This window comes from Nicotiana tabacum, chromosome 5, assembly GCF_000715075.1.
Source record: "Nicotiana tabacum cultivar K326 chromosome 5, ASM71507v2, whole genome shotgun sequence".
NCBI lineage: Eukaryota > Viridiplantae > Streptophyta > Magnoliopsida > Solanales > Solanaceae > Nicotiana > Nicotiana tabacum.
Window position 1 is genome coordinate 150,958,635 of NC_134084.1, and position 20,881 is coordinate 150,979,515.

The 20,881-nt window shown below is 33.8% G+C and overlaps 1 protein-coding gene across 1 annotated transcript; it reads left to right on the plus strand.

Moving 5' to 3' along the window:
- Positions 1 to 18,593: 18,593 nt before the first annotated feature.
- LOC107790203 (transcription repressor OFP1-like) lies at positions 18,594 to 20,126 on the plus strand. Its single transcript, XM_016612108.2, has one exon. It carries the CDS (start codon positions 18,675 to 18,677, stop codon positions 19,701 to 19,703), a length of 1,029 nt encoding a protein of 342 aa, XP_016467594.1. The 5' UTR covers positions 18,594 to 18,674; the 3' UTR covers positions 19,704 to 20,126.
- The last annotated feature ends 755 nt before the right edge of the window (positions 20,127 to 20,881 follow it).

Consider the following 20,881-nt stretch of genomic DNA (forward strand, 5'->3'; position numbering starts at 1 on the left):
AAGTTGAATTTTTGAAGTTTCCGATTTGATAGTGAGATTTTGATACGATAGTCGGAATGGAATTCTGAAAGTTAGAGTAGCTCCGTAGTGTTTAATGTGACGTGTGTGCAAAATTTCAGATCATTCGGACGAGGTTTGATAGACTTTTTGATCGAAAGCGTATTTTTAGAGTTTTTGGAATTCTTAGGCTTGAATCCGATGAAAAATAGGTGTTTTGATGTTGTTTTGAGCGTTCCGAAGGTTGGAACAAGTTTGAATGATGTTTTAGGATTGGTTGGCAGGTTTGGTTGAGGTCCCGGAGACCTCGAGTGATTTTCGGGTGGTCAATCGGACAATTTCATGATGTTTGAAGTTGCAGAAAACTGTTGTGTGTGTTGCAAACCAGTTGTTTTTCGTGTTCGAGAGTGGACCCTTGCATTCGCGAAGGGTTAGGATGTGGATCTGAAGGTTTTGCCTTCGCGTTCGCGAGGGAGGTCCCGCGTTCACGAAGGGCTGGGGTCTTTGAACTACGCGTTCGCGAGAAGGGAGCCGCATTCGCGATAGGCTGGGAAGCTGAGCCTTTGCATTCGCGAAGAAGGAGACGCGTTAGCGAAGAAGGAAAAAGGTCAATGTCAATTTGTGCTTTGCGAACGCGAGGCTTTGACCGCGTTCGCGAATAAGGATTTAAATGCCTGGGCAGAATGATTTAAAAGGCCTATTCCGCGATTTTGAGCCTAAGTTCCTCTATTTGTGGGCAATTTTGATGCTTTTTGAAGAGGATTGAAGAGGGATTCAAGGGGGATCACTTGGAGGTAATATTTTTTACTTCATAACTCGTTTATATGTGATTAAAGACCTAATTGGTGGTGAGAAATTTGGGGAAAATGAGTAATTAGAGCTTGAGATTAAAAGACTTTAACATGAGTATTTGAGGGGTCAATTGAACTCCGATTTCAGTATTCTTGTTATGTATAGACTCGTGAGAGTACGAGGTTTTTGAAAAGGTAAATTTTACCCGATTTCAAGATGTGGGACCAAGGGACATTTTGGTCATTTTACCTAATTTCGCGTATTAGCTTAGAATTTAATTGTAGAATCAGTTACTTGAAGTGTTATTCACATTATGAAATTGAATTGAATAGATTTGGGCCATTTGGAGTCGAGTACTCGTGGCACGAACGTGGTCTCGGGTTGATGTTGAGCCGATTCGAGGTAAGTAGCTTGTCTAACCTTGTATGGGGACCTTCCTCTTAGGATTGGTATATTTGGTAATTGAAATTCCTTGTACGCGAGGTGACGAGTGCGTACTTGTGCTAATTGTTGGAAATCCGGTTTTATTTAAGTAATTACTAGTATGTTTCCTTTCTTGTTCCTATTACTTGCACTATTAAACCTGTTGTTAGCTTAGGAAAGCATGTCTAAATGACTTAATTGCCTTATTTGCTCAACCTGCGTTACTTGAATTCTGTGCAGTATGCTAGGCTAGAATCAATTGTTGCCTTAATATGAAATGTTGCCATTTCTGTATATCTTCATGTTGCTGTTGTGTATTTATTTTAGGACTACAGATGTGGGATTCTGGTAGCTTCCCCTTGTTTGTTTATTTTGGGACTACGGATGTGGGATTCTGGTAGCTCCCCCTTGTCTGTTTATTTTAGGACTATAGATGTAGGATTCTGGTAGATCCCCCTGCACAGTTATATGGAACTACGGGAATGCACTCGGTAGATTCCCCTAGTACTGGGTATTTATATTTGGGACTACGGAATGGGATTCCGGTAGATCCTTGCGCACTATGAGTTGGACTACGGGACGGGATCCCGGGAGATCCATTGGATATGTACATATGAGACTACAGGACGGTATCCTGGGAGATCTACGATTGTTATTATTGGTGCTGAGCTGTATTTCCTTTCCGTGTTTACCTTGCTTCTGTATAGGGCCCTGACCTTCCTCGTCACTACACGGCCGAGGTTCAGCTTGGCACTTACTGAGTATCGCTGTGGTGTACTCATGCCCCTTCTGTGCATGTTTTTCATGTGCAGATCCAGGTACTGCGACTCAGTCCTATCACCCGTAAGGCGAGGCGACTGCTCTAGAGACTTCGAGGTACATCTGCCGCGTCTGCAAACCGAGGAGTCCCTTTCTATTCTAGCCTTTAAACATTTGCCCTTCTGTATTTCTTTCCCTTGTTAGATATTCTGGAGTTAGATATTGTAGATATCCAAAGGCTTGTGGTTTCGTGAGTTTTCGGGTTTTGGGATAGTGTACTTGATTCTGAGAAGGTTGTGTTGTATATGCCGACCGACACTTTTAAACACTGTTTTATCACTCTTCATTCTGTTTTAATTTGTTTTTATTCCGCATTTTGGTTATCTTCTGCAATTTAGGCTTACCTAGTCGTAGAGGACTAGGTGCTGTCACGAGGGTTTACGGAGGGAGAGTCGAGGTCGTGACATGGTGACGAGGCTAGGACCAGACTACCAAATAAATCTGTGCAATTAAATCATATACAGTGGAAAAATAAAAGCAGATAATTACAGTTAAAGATAGGGAGGAGAAAATATGCTTCGGGGAGTAACAGATAACAACAGAATATCAAGAAGAATATAAAGAAATCAAAATCCAATTACTAACAAGGATAAGGAAAACAAATGCAAAATTTACTTTCATTTCACATATTGTTGCAGGCGTGCAACCCGATCTCATTTCATATATCTCGTTGCAGACGTACAACCCGATCCCATTTCATATATCTCGTTGCAGGCGTGCAACCCGCTCCCATTTCATATATCTTGTTGCAGGCGTGCAACCCGCCCCCATTTCATATATCTTGTTGCAGGCATGCAACCCGCCCCCATTTCATATGTTTCCGTGGCTGCTTGCCGCCCGATCCCATTTACAAATCAATAACAATCACAAAAGAATCCCGGCAAGGGAACAAGAGTATAACAACAACATCCCGGCAAGGAAAACAATATCGTAAACAATAACATCCCGGCAAGGGAGACAATGTCATACCAATAACATCCCGGGCAAGGGAGACAATATCATAAATAATAACATCCAAGCAAGGGAACCAACAGTAATAATCAACATATTAAGCATGAATAAATCTCAACGGAGTCACAATAATTACAACACTAGACCCACAGGCATGCTTGACACCGACGTATAGATACTCGTCACCATGACTATACGTCGTACTCCACAATTAACACATAGCAAATAAGACACAACTCCTAATCCCTCAAGCTAAGGTTAGACCAAACACTTACCTCAATGCCACGAACACAATTCAAGCCTCAACTACCGCTTTACCTCTTGATTCTACCACCAACTCGCTTGTATCTAGCCACAAGTTACTTAATTACATCAATAAATGCTAATTGAATCAATTCTAATGCATGGAAATAAATTTTCTAAAGTTTTTCCCAAAAAGTCAAAAAATGCCCCTAGACCCACATAGTCAAAACCCGAGGCTAGAACCAAAACCCGATTACCCATTCCCCCACGAACCCAAATATATAATTTGTTCTGAAATCGGACCTCAAATCGAGGTCCAAATCGCAAAAATTTGAAAAATCTAGGTTCTACCCAAAACACCCAATTTCCCCCATGAAAATCTTTGATTTTGAGTTGAAATCATGTGAAAACATGTTAAAGATTGAAGAAAACTAGTTAGAAACGACTTACAATCGATTTGGAGAAGAAATTTTCTTTGGAAAATCGCCCAAGAGAGTTTATGTTTTGAGAAGATATGAAAAATGGTTGAAAATGAGTCTAAGTGTGAATTATCCGGTCTCAGATATCGCAATTACCACCAGAGTTCGCAATTGTGAACCCAGAAGTCTGCTACTCTCGCATTTGCGAAGTCGCTTTTGCGATAAATCTGTCGCATTTGCGACACTGGGGAAATCCAGGCCACTTCGCAAATGTGATGGCCCTTTCGCATTTGCGACATCGCTTTTGCGATGACTGCTTCGCATTTGCGACCTCAAGGCAGACCAGGTCCCTTTCGCATTTGTGGCGATTCTCTCGCATTTGCGAAGCCTGTAGACATGACCATACCAGCTGAAAACCTGCAATTCCCTAAGTTAAAATTTCACTCTGTGGCCTATCCAAAACTCACCCGAGCCCTCGGGGCTCCAACTCAAACATGCAGACCAACCTAAAAACATCATACGGACTTGCTCGTGCATTCAAATCACCAAAATAACCTCAATAATTAAGAATTTAGCCTCATAATCATGAAATCACCTAAGAACATCAAATTTTTCAATTTTCTCAAATAAGGTCCGATTGACGTCATTTCAAGTCCGTTTCTTACCAAACTTCACAGACTCAACTTAAATCACATATAAGACCTATACCGGGCTCCGGAACTCGAATACGGGCCCGATACCACCAAATTTCAACTACATTTCATTTCCAAAACTCATAAATAATTCCAGAAAATAATTTTCTTTAAAAAATTCATTTCTTGGGCTTGGGACCTCAGAATTTGATTTCGGGCATACGTTCAAGTCCCATATTTTCTACGGACTCTCCGGGACCGTCAAATCACTGGTCGGGTTTGTTTACCCAAAATGTTGACCGAAGTCAGCTTAAATTCATTTTAAAGGCAAATTTCATCATTTTTCACAGATTTTCACATAATGGCTTTTCGGCTACGCGCCCAGACTGCGCATGCAAATCAAGGTGAGATAGAAAGAAGTTTTTAAGGCCTCGGAACATAGAATTATTTTTAAAACAAGTGATGACCTTTTGGGTCATCACACCAAAAATCTAGTACTATGCAATATGTATTTGCCAGTCTTGCCATATGCACTAAATACCTCCAATTCCTTCTTTATGGCAACTCTCAAATGCTATCGAGTTGTATTTCCCAGAAGAAAAAAATGACTCCATTATCAATTTTTTCATAATTGAACAAACATTCGTTAACAACTCATGTCTACTCGTTTAATTGTTCGTCAATCGTTAAACAATATGTTCATTTTTTAAAATATTCTATAAGTCCCACAAAGAAAATATACACACAATAGAGAACATGAATGTCTCGCTCTCATAAGCAAATCTTTTCAAGAAGTTCACTGCAACCATTCCTTGTTCCATAAAATAGAAGTGTAAAAACTCGATATTTCACTTTCCAAGAGGTCACTCCTCTAATCAAGATTGCGCTAAAATTTCAAAGAAATGCTTATTACAAATCGATGAGTTGGATCTATCACTCCATCTCAACACTATTTTCTGTCCATTTTGAATTAAACTCCTGGCTTTTTAGAGATTAAGAACCAATGCAAGAAGCAAGTAAATTCTTTAAAGTAATGAACAAAGTGACCAAGAAATTAATAAGATATCATTTAATCAAATTGTGATGAATATACTCATGGCAAACATGCTATTTCATTTTTGGTAAGGAGAGGCATGATATATATATTTCTTCCATCGACATAGGCAATGTTAAGCGCTGAATGATTGTGACTGACGCTATGTTATCTTCCACATCTTTTGTGTGTTGCCTTTCTGTGTCACTTTAATATATATGCGAAAAGTCAGAGCAAAAATGGAGCAATTGAAAAAGAAATAAAACAAAGAACATTGACCTTTTTTAGGAGAAAAAAATTGTACCATACAGAAACAACTTTCATTAATTGTTAATTTTTTTCCGGAATGAATGCCTTAACTTTCTCCTTTTATCTTTGACATTATATGGTACTTCTCCCTAATATTTACACTCATCGGCATCACCAATCTTTCTTCTCTTTTGGCAATTCTTTCCAAAACATATGAGTTACTTATATAGGCATATATGGAGAAATTTCATAAAATAGTGTCATAACTTACACATATTTGGGGTTCTGGAAATAAAAGGCATGAGAGTTATGAATAATATTAAATGTAGAAGTTATGAAGATGAAAAGCATGAGAATTAAGAGTAATTTAAACACATAGAGAAGTTATGGAAATGAAGATGTGTTAGTTAATATAGATAGCCTCTCTTATTTCATTTATTTATGACAGAAATCATTGGAGCTATCAAAAAGACTGCAATTCATGTGTAGTAATTAAAATTTAAATTATATTAAAATGAGGTAAAAATCCAAAAAACTCAGAAAAAGGATAAATGTGAATGAAGGCCAAAGAAAGGTTCCACATAAGCTTTTTCATTTCTTACTTTATATATATATATATATAAGGTATAAATATCGAATATAAATAAATTTTTACTGCAAAATACAGTCCAGTAGTGTCTTTTGTAATCTTTCACGTAATAATAGTGGTTCAATTTTACCACCTCTTATCTTTTTCCTTGATCTCCAAATATAAAAGATTTTTTTAAAATAAAAAAGAAAGTAAAATGTTATTGGATCAAGTTTCTTCAATCTTGTAACGTAATGTACTTTAGTAAAATAAAATGTACTAAAGTAATGAGCTAATAATCTAGAATATTGTGCAAAATTTTCAAAATTGTAATGAGGTTGCCGAATGTAATTTTACTTTAGTCTCAATTAGCACATAATTTGAGGTGAACGGATGGATTCTCATTAGGTGTTCAATAACTCGTATTGGAGTCCGACTATATTTAGATTCGTGCCACTTAAGGCCCCATTCGGGAAAAAGTACTCTATACTAAAGATTTTATCACACACAGGACTCGAACTTGAGAATTGTTTAAGAGAAAAACAGTTCCATCTGTTGTATCACATACTTTGGTGGTAACCGATGGACTAATTAAACTCCATCATGTCAAGAGCTTGTCTCTGGTATTTTTAGACAAAAATTTCAACCATCATTTAACATGACATCAAGTAATTAATGTTAAGATAAATAATAATCAATATTCATATTTTCTACTTGTATTACACGTGCAGGACGTGTTAATTGATGCATTAATATTAGCTTATTGTAGAATTATATATTCTCAATGTATTAAATTATCTTATTTCTTCTCTTTTATTGTCGTTCTTGCGATAACAAAATTTTAATTTTCTATTCAATTTAAAATCATATTGAAGTATGATACTTTTCTGATAATTCTCTATCATGAACATATATAAATAATATATCCATCTAAAAAATTCTCATTATAATGTAGAAGAAGTAAAAATACTGAATTATCATTATCCTTTCTGATGTCATTTTTTCTCTATGCTATTTATTTTTTGGAAAGATGACACTGTATAGTCGTTGTAAAAATAATAGCAAAAAATTATATAAATTTTATATATATATATATATATATATATATATATATATATATATATATCATTCTGTATATTACATACAAAAATTTTACAAATTTTATACACTTTTTCGGCTAACAGATATAAATAGTTTCTGGCCCGGACTAAAGTTATATGAGATTTTTTCATTCCTATATACTATTGGAAACTTTATTACCCTAAATGTTCATGTTTAGTAAATTACCCTACCTACACAAGTTTGTTTACAAAATATATACATTCCACCTTAAAAGGCCCCAAATCCATTATTAGTGCTTTCAATTAAGGGATTTAGTTATACCCTTTACCTTTTTTTTTCTCTTATTCACTAGATCACCAATTCTGGAGCATAAACTCTCAACGACAACGTGCATGATCATGAATATTATTATGAAAACCAATTCTGGTAAGATACTAAATTTATTTCTAAAAGGTCCGTCTTCAAACTCTTTATGCTTTCACCAGGATATGTAATGTTCGCTCCAAGCGGACAACCTAGATTAGTTCACTAAGATTAAAATCCACAAATTTTAATTTTAGTTTTATTTTGGTAAAGAATTCATGATTCTTGTACGAACGAGGACACAAAGAAAACAATCTGCACATTTGTGTCCCACCACTTTTCCTCCAGCTATGTACACTTATGACACTAATTGCCCCTTCAACTACCTTATATAATTTCAATATCACATTGTCTAAATTAAAAGAGATCGAAAAAATCCCAAAGCTTATGTCATAGGCTTGTAAAACTTATTTACGACTTTCATACATTATTTATACCCAGTTATATACAATTACAATATCATACAACTTAAACACATAGTAAAAATAAATTTCATACAACTAATTATATATTATACAACTTATCTACAATTTTCATACATTATTTCTACTCAGTTACATACAACTACAATATAATACCACCTAAATACAATTTTTATATAATATGTCTTTTGTATATTTTGTATCTTATTTATACATAGTAAAAACAAATTTCATACAACTAATTATATATTATACAATTTATCTACAACTTTCACACATTATTTCTACCCAATTAAATATAACTACAATAACATACAACTTAAATATAAACTTTATACAATATATCTTTTGTATATTTTATATCTGATTTATACATAGTAAAAACAAATTTCATACAACTAATTATATATTATACAACTTATCTACAATTTTAGTATATTATTTCTACTCAGTTATATACAACTACAATATCATACAACTTAAATATAATTTTTATACAATGTTGTTCAACTTTTATACAATAGTTAAATGAATTAAAGAAAAATAAATAAACAACAGAATACATTTTTTCTATAATTTTTCTACAATTTCTGCAATATAATGTATGTCATGTCTTCTTCTTCTTCTTCTTCTTCTTCTTCTTCTTCTTCTTCTTCTTCTTCTTCTTCTTCTTCTTATTATTATTATTATTATTATTATTATTATTATTATTATTATTATTATTATTATTATTATTATTATTATTATTATTATTATTCGAGTTTCAATCTGAAATTCAGTCAAAATCAGGTCTAATTTTCACCAAAACTCCTCAAAATTGAGATATAAACTCCAAACTATATTCCCAATTATTTTTAACAACACCCAATCCAAACAAATAATAATTTTTAAAAACCCAAATTCGAATTCAAAGCTTCAAAGCTTTTTAATGGCTGTCAATGGTGAAATTGCTGCTCCCTTTTCCTTTGCTTTATATTACTGAAATTTGGGATTGAGAGATAGAGAGAGATGTAGAGAGAATTCTCAATTCTTTGCAACAACATCTAATCCAAACAAACAATGTCTTTTGAAAACCCAAATTCGAATTCAAAGCTTTTTAATGGTGTCAATGATAGATGGGTTACAGATTTTCGCTGGTTTTAGAAGAGGAAATAGTAGGCGATTGAAGAGGAAATCGTAGGGTGTGGTTTGATATGTGAGTGAGGGGTGAGATTTGGAGAGAGAAACTTGGGGGGAGGGGGAATATACGGTAGAGTTAAACTAGGAGACTAATTAATACCATTAAAATTTCTAAAATATACATAAATAATAATTAGGTATATAAAAGATAATTATATTAGAAGTTAAGCATGAAGGGTAATATAATTTACTATATGGCATAAGAATGTAAAAATCCGAAGTTATAATACCCATGTTTTTTCTTTGTGGAGGAAGGCCCAAACCACCTCTCTAGCCCGGAGTTGCGGTTTGAAAAGATGCAATCTTGAATATTTTAGTGAACTCCATTCTCACTAGTTAATCAACTGAAAATTGAGTGTGTTTAACTAAAAACTACTAGAACTGAAATTGATATTTATTCACGGGGCTGCTCTAGTGATTAGTATATTTCCATAATCTACCCTTTAATTAGGTTGGAGGTTTGAGAAAGAAAAAAAAACAAATTTAAAAAAAATGGAAAATCAATGATCATCCTTTTCGGGGTTGGGAAGGGTCGGAGATAGAGTATATAAAAATGTTAAATATTGGAAAGAGAAAGAAAAAGTATAATTATGCTTAAAACAAAGGAAAGAAAGAAACTATTGGGGAAAATGTAGTAGAAATTAACCATTGCGTTCTGACTATCAATTTTTCTGGACAAAAATATCTTAAATTGTTTTGAAATTAAAATTTTTAGTTTAAAATTTTATGACAAAATAAATACTGACTAATCCCTAAATAGTATCCCCGAAAATAGCTATACGTGCACTTGACCCAAAAATGTATATGGATATCCAGAGCGTGAAAACAACATTACCAAAACCATGTTACTTCAGGCTTACAGCTGAGCGTTGTGTAGAAATGGCGAGGGGTAGCCACTTTTTAAAGTAGTCACTACTCTATTAAAATTAATATGAAAAAACGGTGTTACCCTTTCGTCTATCTCTTTTCTAGTCCATGTTCTCTTCCTTGCCAGTGTACCTCCATGGCTTTGATCCCCGCCGCACAATAGTTATTTTTACTCATATATCTACAACTTTCTTTCCAATAAGATTCTTGTTTTAACTTTCGAATATCTCTTATACTTCAGCTCTAAGTATACTTTTTCTTTGTCTTCAGCAAAACGTTGTCTAATGCCTATTTATTTTTTTCAATATTCCAATTTAACGACGGAGAAAAAATGGCGAGCGTTCCTAACCACCTAGTGGACAGAGAAATGAGGTTGTTATTGGGCTTAACGTGATAAAATGAGAATCTGCAGTGTGAACATTACTTGGTCATATCAATTTTAGCTGCATTGCTTTCGTGTAAGTTGAGCAGTCCTGAACTCACAGTTACAAGTTGAAAAGTTAAAGACACTTGGTCTTGAACTTCGAGTTCCAAGTTCAAAAGTTAAGGACAATAGGTCCTGAACTTACAGTTACAAGTTCAAAAGTTAAGGACAATAGGTCCTGAACTTAGACTAACAAGCTCAAAAGTTAAGCAAAATAGGTCTTGAACTTACAGTTACAAGTTCAAAAGTTAAGGACAATAGGTCCTGAAGTCCTGAACTTAGACTAACAAGCTCAAAAGTTAAGGACAATAGGTCCTGAACGTAGGCTAAGAAGCCCAAAAGTTAAGGACAATAGGTCCTGAACTTACAGTTACACGTTCAAAAGTTAAGGACAATAGGTCTTCAAGTTCTGAACTTAGACTAACAAGCTCAAAAGTTAAGGACAATAGGCCCTGAACTTAGGCTAAGAAGCCCAAAAGTTAAGGACAATAGGTCCTGAACTTAGACTAATAAGCTCAAAAGTTAAGGACACTTGGTCCTGAACTTACAGTTACAAGTTCAAAAGTTAAGGACATGTAGTCCTGAAGTCCTGAAGTTAAGTTCAAAAGTTAAGAACACATGTAGTCTTGAAGTCCTGAAGTTAAGTTCAAAAGTTAAGGACATGTAGTCCTGAACTTAGAGTTCCAAGTTCAAAAGTTAAGGACACGTAGTCCTGAAGTCCTGAACTTAGAGTTACAAGTTCAAAAGTTAAGGACATGTAGTCCCTGAAGTCCTGAAGCTAAGTTCAAAAGTTAAGGACATGAGCAGAAGGGTATTTTCGTCCGAGCAGTTAAAGTTTATTAAAGCAGTGACTAAAAACTAAAGACATTTTAAATAGTGACTTAAAGTAAATACATGTATTATTAGTAGCTAACCGTGCACTTTCCCCGAGCGTTGTTGTTCGTCAAATTGTGTGTTTAAGACAAACATTTCATCCCAATGGTAGGAGTGTATGCAATAAATTTTGGGTATCACTCCAATCTAATTAAAACAGGATAACTCAATTGGGCTTCTATCCCCCTTCGTGAAAAAGAAAAGAAAATTAGGGGCAGATTACGGGTTCACGTAAATCTAATAACTTTTGCTCACACTTATATTATTAAGAAATTTACTATATATCTATAAATACTAATTGTGAACATAATTATATATGGTATCGTAGTATTAACTTGATGTTATAGTAGGAACTCGTAAACTTCAAATTTTGTATCCGTGAGCCTGATTTGAGCATACACATGATTAGTAAGAGATTCAAGAGGGTACGTAGGGATTGATTGGTGAAACTGGCTCAGTTCCATGAAATAAATGTCACGTAACTTCATGAAAAAGACATACTGTCCATATATTAGCCTAAATTAGTGATGTCTTTTTTTATTTTTGTTTTCTTGAAGTGACTAGTCCTCGCATATTAATACATGCTGATTCTATTGAAGTAAATTAATGAGATAGATTGTCCACACGAGCAAGCTTTTGGACGGTACACAAAAATTACGTGAAGCTTATAAATTTAAGGCAACAGTACTACGTACATAAAGCAGACAGGCATGTTTTTCATCGGAAGAGCAAGAAAAGAACTCTTCAACATAGTTTTCACGAGTAATATATATCTAATTATCTTTTTGATGTGGGATGAGGGAGCTTTGGAGCAGCGTAAGGTCACGAGTTTGAACCGTAGAATCAATTATTGATGCTTGCATTAGAGTAAATTATCTACGTAAGTCATACTCCTTTGGGGTACGGCCTTAATGCGGATCCTATGTAAATGCTTCGTACAGTGTATTGCTCCTTATTATCTATTTGATGTTTTGATGCATCTATTGCAATAAGTTTATGCAGTTTGTTAGATTTTCCTAATTATATGTGTAATCTAATAAGCTTAAGGACAATTACTAATACTCCGTATTTACGAAAGCGCAGAACTAGTCCGTTCGATTGGTTACTTGATGAACGTATCGGATCAAATTAAATTTTTTATAATTTGATCCTCGCTATACCCATTAGGGTTATCACTTTTTTGCTAATTGTGCTTGGTCCCTGAATTATGCATGAATTGTACATTTGGTTCTTATTGTGCCAACTATGTACGTTAGACTTCCTATTCATAGAATTTATGTAAGGTAGAGAGATTATTTTTGACATAACTCTCGGCTCGGAAAAAGTGTTTTCAAAGCAAGTTTGGAAAAAAATAAGAGAAAAATAAACTATGATAAAATACTAGGGAAAATAAAATTATTGACAGCAAACATAGTAAAGATAACCAAAAAAAAAGTATTGATAAAATTGAAGAATAAGATAAATAATAGAATAATAATATTGATATCGGTAAGGAGAAGAGGGAGCAGTGGAGGTGCTCTAAACTGGAACCATGCTCTCTTACATAGAAGAGAAAAGTTGCTCGCTACCTAGTAACTTTCTACCCTTATCTGTTCCTCAACCTCCATGCTATCCTATTTAGGGTCATGACCTTAATGAACATTAGATGTTTCATATTCTGTAATTAATCACCTCTCCTCAACTCTTCCTAGCTCGGTCTACCTCTACCTCACCTTAGATCTAACACTGCCAACCTCTTGCACCTTCTCACTTGGGATCTATGCTCCTCCTTCAAATGTCCAAATTATCACTCCCGCCTTGTTCCGTATATTTTCATTCGTAATCTTATCTCTCCAGATATGCTCACATATCCATCTAAATATTCTCAAATATTTTTGAATGACATAAGAAGAAAAATTGAAATTTATCAATATCCGAGGGACCAACATTGAAAGTTTTCCTTTTTCTTTTTCCCAATTATACCGACCTACTTTACAAAATCTAATGCAAGTGTTATTACAAGAATACAAGAATTGAACACTTAAAGGTGAGAAAGAGAACACATGAAACGCCCAATTTAAGTCATGATTATGCTCATAGTTTTCTGGTATCCTTTCTTTCCTCCCCCTTCTCCCACTTTCGCCTCTTTTGAGAATTTTTGCATAACTTTTCAACTCTAATATTTTCAGGAAAAAGTTAAAGGAAAAAAAAATATTTTGTGGAAAAAGTTATGTAAAGGAATATTTCCCATATTTTACAAGACTGACAAATTAAATGTAATCCTGACAAATCTAGTTCAGTATATACATCTTCCTCGCAAGTTGCAAACAAAAGGAAAAAAATCAATACGATATTCTTCCATAATTAATCAGAATATTCCAGACTTCATATCATGTTAACCAACTGAATTAAAATTAGCCTTATCCAATATGAGGAACTAACTTTAACTTGGTTTGTAACGAAAGTGTATTTAACAAGAAGTTGCAAATAAAAATATTGCTTTTCTTCTTTTTCCTTACTTTTGAGGAAAGGGGCTTTTGTTGAGCTAAATTTCTACCTAAATCGGAAAATTGCTAATATTATCTTAAAGTATATAGTCGAATATTCCAAATATGAGAAGAATCGATGGCTCAATCTCAAGGTAGTTGGAGTGTCTATATAAATTTTCACCATCCATGTCCCTCCATTTAAACTTGTCTCCATGTAATATTATAATAAATATATGAAACATTTTGGAGGATTGAAATACACAGGAGAACAAATTAGGCACAAACAAAAAATTCAGCAAAAGTTATATAGAAAAAATTTATTAAAGTATGGAGAGAATGTGGTAGGAGGCTTTTAATTTTCACAACTCATAAACTCTTGAATCTCTCTACATCGTAACTATCTCTCCACAATAGAAAATATGTAATAGCACCCCTATTTATAATACTACAAAATCAAATTTGACTAGAATCTAGAAAATCTATTCCTACATGATTTTGGTTGTGAATCCTAGTTAGACATAAATTAAATAAACTAGCAATTACGAAATCCTAGACAACTTAGGAATACTAATAAATCTTGGTTTAATTTCCAACAGCCTCCCTTAAACCAAGATCTTCAAAAATGAGCATGCCATGAGTAACACCAAGCCTTGTAGAAGTCAAGTACCTTAGACTCTTCAACAATTTCCTAAAATATGCAGTATCAATAAAATCACGAGTGCCATCTTTAGTCAACTTCAATTTATCTTGAATATTGCTCATATATGATTTGTCTTTACTCATGTTAAATCCCTTCAAAATATCATCAATATAATTTTCCTTTACTTTAAAATCATCTAATTCTCAATTTGCCTTGTAGTTGGACTTGTACACCCATTCAACACCAATTGAATTTTCTATAGGTTGCAGAGTAATGCCACCAATAGATATATCATCTTGCTCCTTGAAACATATAATCTCGAAAAATGACACAAAATTTATTTCATCTTCAATATCTATAATCATGTATTGTAGTTTTGGATCCCAAGCTATTTTTGCCCCAATCTTGTGCAGATCATCAGATACTTTCTCTTGATGAACCATCTTGCTTTTTTCGTTAATAGGTCATCTTCAATACTATCAAATAACTTTTCAGGTGAAACATCAACATCTTTTGGACGAACGTCCCTTGCAACCAAATCTCCCTTTTTTAACAACCGGAGAAATTTTTGGCAGATTAATTTGAATATTATTTGAGTTCTCTTCGTTTTCAATGGAATCTCTTTCACAACATAAATTACATGTACCTTCTTTTCTTTTTCTCCTCTATTTTTGAATTTTGGTCTTCTTGATTTATTTTCGTCATCTTTGATGTGTCTTCTTTTTCGCTTGTTTGGTAATCCTTTTCTTGTGACGCCTCCTCCATTGTCTCATATTTTTGTTGATTCAGTGATCTCTCATATGTCACCAACTCACCTTCTAAATCATCAAGTCCGATAGTGCTAACATCTTTGGTAGCCGTAAGAATAACTTTCTTGTTGTTAAACTTTAAATTGAGAGACTACAATATTTTCTCAACAATTTTAACTTCTTCCAATACTTCTCCACTGGTCCTTAGACCATTGACTATTTCTTCAATTCTCGTAAAAAATTCTTTGACAGACTCTATTGGTCTCATATAAGCTAACTCAATTGACTCCTAAACTCTTATAGTTTCTCTTTCTTTATGTCAGCAACTTTTCGATATGACTTTACCAAAATTGTCCAAGGCTCCTTTGATGACTATGCATACAAATATTTTTTAGATACATGCAATTCGACCTTAATGGCGAGATAGTAGCGTGCCTTATAATCTAAATGTCTTTTCTTCTCCAATTTCGTAGCTACATCACCCGCCAACGTTGTGCCTTTTGGGGGTTCCTCAAATCCTTCATCAATGGTGGACCATAATTCAATAACCTTAAAAAAATTCTTCATATGTTGATAAATTTCAAAATTGTTTTTGCCATCAAACACAAAAACGGGACAATCGGGTAATAGAGTATCCATAATTTTTTTGTTTGGATCTCTTACTGGCTCTGACAGAATCTCACACATGCTCTGATACCAATTTGAAGGATTGAAATACCCCGAAGAACAATTTAGGCACAAGCAAAACATTCAACAAAAGCTATATAAAAGAAATTTATTAAACCAGAAAGAAAACGTCGTAGGAAGCTTTTTCACAACTTATAAACTCTTGAATCTCTCTACATCATAACTATCTCTCCATAGAAAATATGTAATAGCACCCCTATTTATAATACTACAAAACCAAATTTGACTAGAATCTAGAAAACCTATTCCTACATGATTTTGGCTGTGAATCCTAATTAGACATAAATTAAATGAATTAGTAAATACCAAATCCTAGACAACTTAGGAATACTAATTAATCTTAGTTTAATTTCGAACACATTTTAATATTTATATTGCACCCTGTATATTTCATATACCCACTTAGAGCAACAATAAAATTCTCTTCGTGTGACCTATACGTCATGGGTTTGAGCCGTGGAAGCAACGACAAATCAAGAATTTTAGTTCTATGATCCAACATTTAAAAATATGGGTTCATATCTTCTGTTATTGCAACTTTAGTGATTACTTACACATAAATTTATGTTCCGCGTTAAATCTGGGTTCAGTTGAATCCAGTAGTTATATGTTGCATCCGCCCCACGCGGAAGCTGCCACTAATGCTTGCATTATGATAAGTTATCTACACCACACCCTTTTTTCAGATCCTGTGTGAATATAAAACGTTTTTTTGCACCGAACTGCCCTATTTTTATAGAAGTATTATTCATATACCCCAATGAACCAAACAACCAAACATATAGAAATAAAAGTATATGATGAAATAATTTTGTCATTATTTAATCCCTGTATTATAATTCTCGTATAACTTATTTACGACCCAAATGAACCCTTTAAAGTTAGTGGTTATTGATGCAACCAGAAAACTTGTTTTAGCAATATCCTTGAGCAATGCGCCAAGATATATACAGAGTTTTCACTGTGATTAGAGATTATCAATGTCAAATTCATAAGGAGTAATGACTTCCTGACCACTTAAATTTGTAGGGCTTTTGAAAGTCGATACACGAACTTTGGATTTTCTGATTTGAACACTCTAACTTGACAAAATGGGTACTAATAAACACATCCAGCAGATCGTGTATATCAATTGCCCTGACATGTACAACACATCATGATAAGCTATTTATTACTTGCCATGTGTTATTTGTGGGTCCCATTTTTAAATACAAAAAAAGAAGAAGTTACAAATACAAAAAAGGAAAAGAAAAAAAAAACGCCTGAAACATACCCAATATTAATCTGTACGCAACCGCCCCCTTCTTCTTCGTTCACCCTCCTCCCTTCCTTTCTTTACTCTTCTTTCTTCTCCTTTCTCTTTTTCTTCATTATTCTTTCTCTCTTATTTCTAAATCAAATTCACAACATCACCATGGCCATGAATAGACCATAACAAAAAAAAAAAAAGAATTTGGAATTTCAAAAAAAAAGAAGACAATAATCCATGATTTTGAAAGTGGAGGTCGCCCAATATCATTGCAAATTTGCCTTTTTTCTGTTATTTTGACAAAGATGAATTCGATGATAGAACAACGACAAAGCTCAAGTTTTCTTCCGACCATTGTTGTTGAGGAATGTTGGGACGAAAATAGTGGGTGGAGACTAGAAAAAATATTAAAGGGGAGATGAAGAAGAAAAAAAACAGAGAAAGGGGAGGGGAAAGAGAAATTAGGATGAGAATGAAAAATTGGGTGGGAGTTTTGCCGGGAAGACGAAAGAATTGGAAGGGGAGGGGAAAAGAGAAGGGAAAGAGAATTTTTTTTTTCTTTTTCATTTATCATTTTTATTTATATTTTATTCTAATTCTACTTTTTTAAGTAAAAACAATACTATTTACGCGCTTTGGCAGCGTGATTGCACACAGTTTAACCATGTCAGTTGCAGTGCTTCCACATATGCATGATCAATGGTCAAAAGTATTTATTAGTACTCACTTTATCAAGTTTGAGTGTTCAAATAGAAAAATTCAAAGTTCGTATATCGACTTTCAAAAATCTTACAAGTTTGAGTGGCCAGGAAACCATTACGCAAATTAATAATCTCTCAAGTTTCTAACCCTCAAATAAGGCAAGAGAATCACAATCTTTATGCCAATTTGAGCGTCATCTCATGGCCTGAAAAGTCGCATAATAGGAGTATGACAGTCACATAAGTCAATAAATGCTACTGTTTTGCTACATTTAAAACTCAAAACTGTCAAACATAATGATAATGGAATGCAATTTCTTTAACTTTATGATGATGATTAGACCATTAGGCTCAAATAAAATACCAAATTGGAAAAGCCATTGCTTTATCCTTCTTTCTTTTTTTGGCAAAATATAAAATTGGCCCGGATAAAACTAATTACATTCGCTAGTCGAAAATTATTTAAAATATGTATATTTTTTTCTTATATATAATATACATATATACAATATATAGGATAAAACTAATTACATTCGCTAGCCGAAAAGTATTTAAAATATGTATATTTTTTCATATATATATATATATATATATGCATATTATTTTTAGAACGGCTAAAAATATACATTTTTTCAAAATTATATATTTGTACAAAATAGGGCAAATGTGTAACTTGCCTTTCTTTTTTATTCACTTTATGACTCATTTTTCTTCCTCCTGGCCCCCCTCCCCCCACCCCAAATCCCCTTTCCTCCTCTCTATTTATCCACCTTTACTAACTCCAATATTTCCCACTTCTTTAGTCATTACCCCTCAAAATACAGAGAGAAAACACACAAACACAAGCAGCTCTTTTTGCTCGTCATGGGAAATTATAGGTTTAGATTATCAGATATGATGACAAATGCTTGGTTTTACAAGCTCAAGGACATGAGCAAAATCAGCAGCAACAAAAGCAAAGGGCATAACCACACCACCTCAATTTCTTCAACATCATCATTCTCAGCATCAAATCTTCAATCAGACCAAAAAATAAAACAACCCCACATCACTACTTACCCAAGAAAATCATATTACATTTCAAGAAACCTTAGTCCAACAAATAATAACCATGAAATATTTTCCCAAAATCCTTCCTCAAACAACCCAAAACTCTCTGACAATAATATTAATTTTTCAAAGAAAAGGCGTAGCACTACAAGGAGAAGAATTAATTCTCCTAAAATTGTCACTTCTTCTGTTTCAGCTAGTTGCAGTTGCCGTGCTTCTCTTGAATCAGTTTGGACTAAACCTGATTCCACCCCTGAAGATTATCCAAATTCACCTAATGCCCCCTCATCTTCTTCTTCTGAAACATTAGACCCCATAATTTCACTTTCACCATCTTGTGGTTGCAGAGTTAATGAAATGAACAAAGATTCTCTCAATTATGATCATGGGTTTACGTCTATTTCCAAAATTGACCTTCCCCCGATTATAACCAAACCCAAAAAGTTCAACGGTTCGGCCCAAGAAAAGGATGAAAAACAGAGGATTTCTACAGTGAGAAGAGTGTCAGTGAGTTCAACAACTGGTGTGAAGCTAAGAACAAACTCTCCAAAAATAACAAACAGCAAGAAAATTCAAGGAGTTAGCAGAAAGAGTGTTAGTTCAAGAAGGAGTAGTAGTAGTGTTTCAGAAAGTTTTGCAGTGGTGAAATCATCTAAAAATCCACAGAAAGATTTTAGAGAGTCAATGGTGGAGATGATAATGGAAAATAATATAAGGACTTCAAAGGATTTGGAAGAACTTCTTGCTTGTTATCTTTCTTTGAATTCAGATGAGTATCATGATCTTATCATTAAAGTGTTCAAGCAAATTTGGTTTGACATCACTGATATTCGGCTAAAGTAAATATAAAAAGACGAGTATGCTGGAATTTTTATAAGGTATGTCAATATTTGAAAAAGTGAACGAATGAATAAATTAATGTAACAACAAGTGGTATCATTTTTTATATTTTTATCCAATATTTTAATTTTATTTATACATACAAATTGCAAAAAATTCTGATAAAGCGGTGTCATGTGATACCGCTTCAAGCAAGGTGCTTACGTTCTTGGCTGAACCACAAGAGTTTATTGTACGCAATCTTACCCTATATTTCTGCAAGAAGCTGTTTCAAGGCTAAAATCCGTGACCTAAAGATGACATGGCAGTTATGTCTAAGGCTCCCTTTCAAGGCTAACGTAAATATGAATGTATTCTTTCCTTTTCTCATAGTTATGATATGTGTATTATAGTAAAAAATTCATAACGTCGTTCCTCCATTGTTAATTAGAGTTCTCACTTTGAGCCAATGAGTTTGAACGTGGAATGAAGAAAACAAACAAAGGTACAAAATCCAATCTTGTAACAATATAATCTGTCTGACTATGACGTGCTCTTGTACATGAATGGATTAGTACGTGTTCTCTGCTGGTAATGGAGGTAAAAGTCTTACGCCAAAACAAACGCACCTTCGCCGAAATTTTAATTTGATTATTTGCTCTAGTATATGATCACTTATTGAATATTTCACTATTATGTCTCTTGGTCTCTTTTTTATATTCTTTTATTTTCTGTTTATATTTATACTATTTTCTTATTAGTTCATTTAAAAAAGAATGACATATTTACATTTGAAAATAATTAATTTTACGATTCTCGTTTTATCTTTAATGAAAAGCTTTTATAGCCACATAAATGTTACGAAATGCTTAAGATAATTTTTAAAAGTCTCAAACTTCATATCTATTATTCAAATTCACATATATAGGAGCGGATCTGATGGAGTATATCAGAATAAATGATGTCAGCCCAGTGCACAAGGCATTCTGCGTTCTCGCAAGGTCCAGGGAAGGGCCGCATCCCAAGGAGGTGTGATGTAGGCATTCTACCCTAATATAAGCATCCGTGACTAATTTCACGGCTCGAACCTGTGACCTATAGATCATATGAAGACAACTTAACCGTTTTCCGAGGCTTCCCTACTGTATCAAAATAAATGCTTATATAAAAAGTTTATGCTATGATAACATCATCTTTCATTT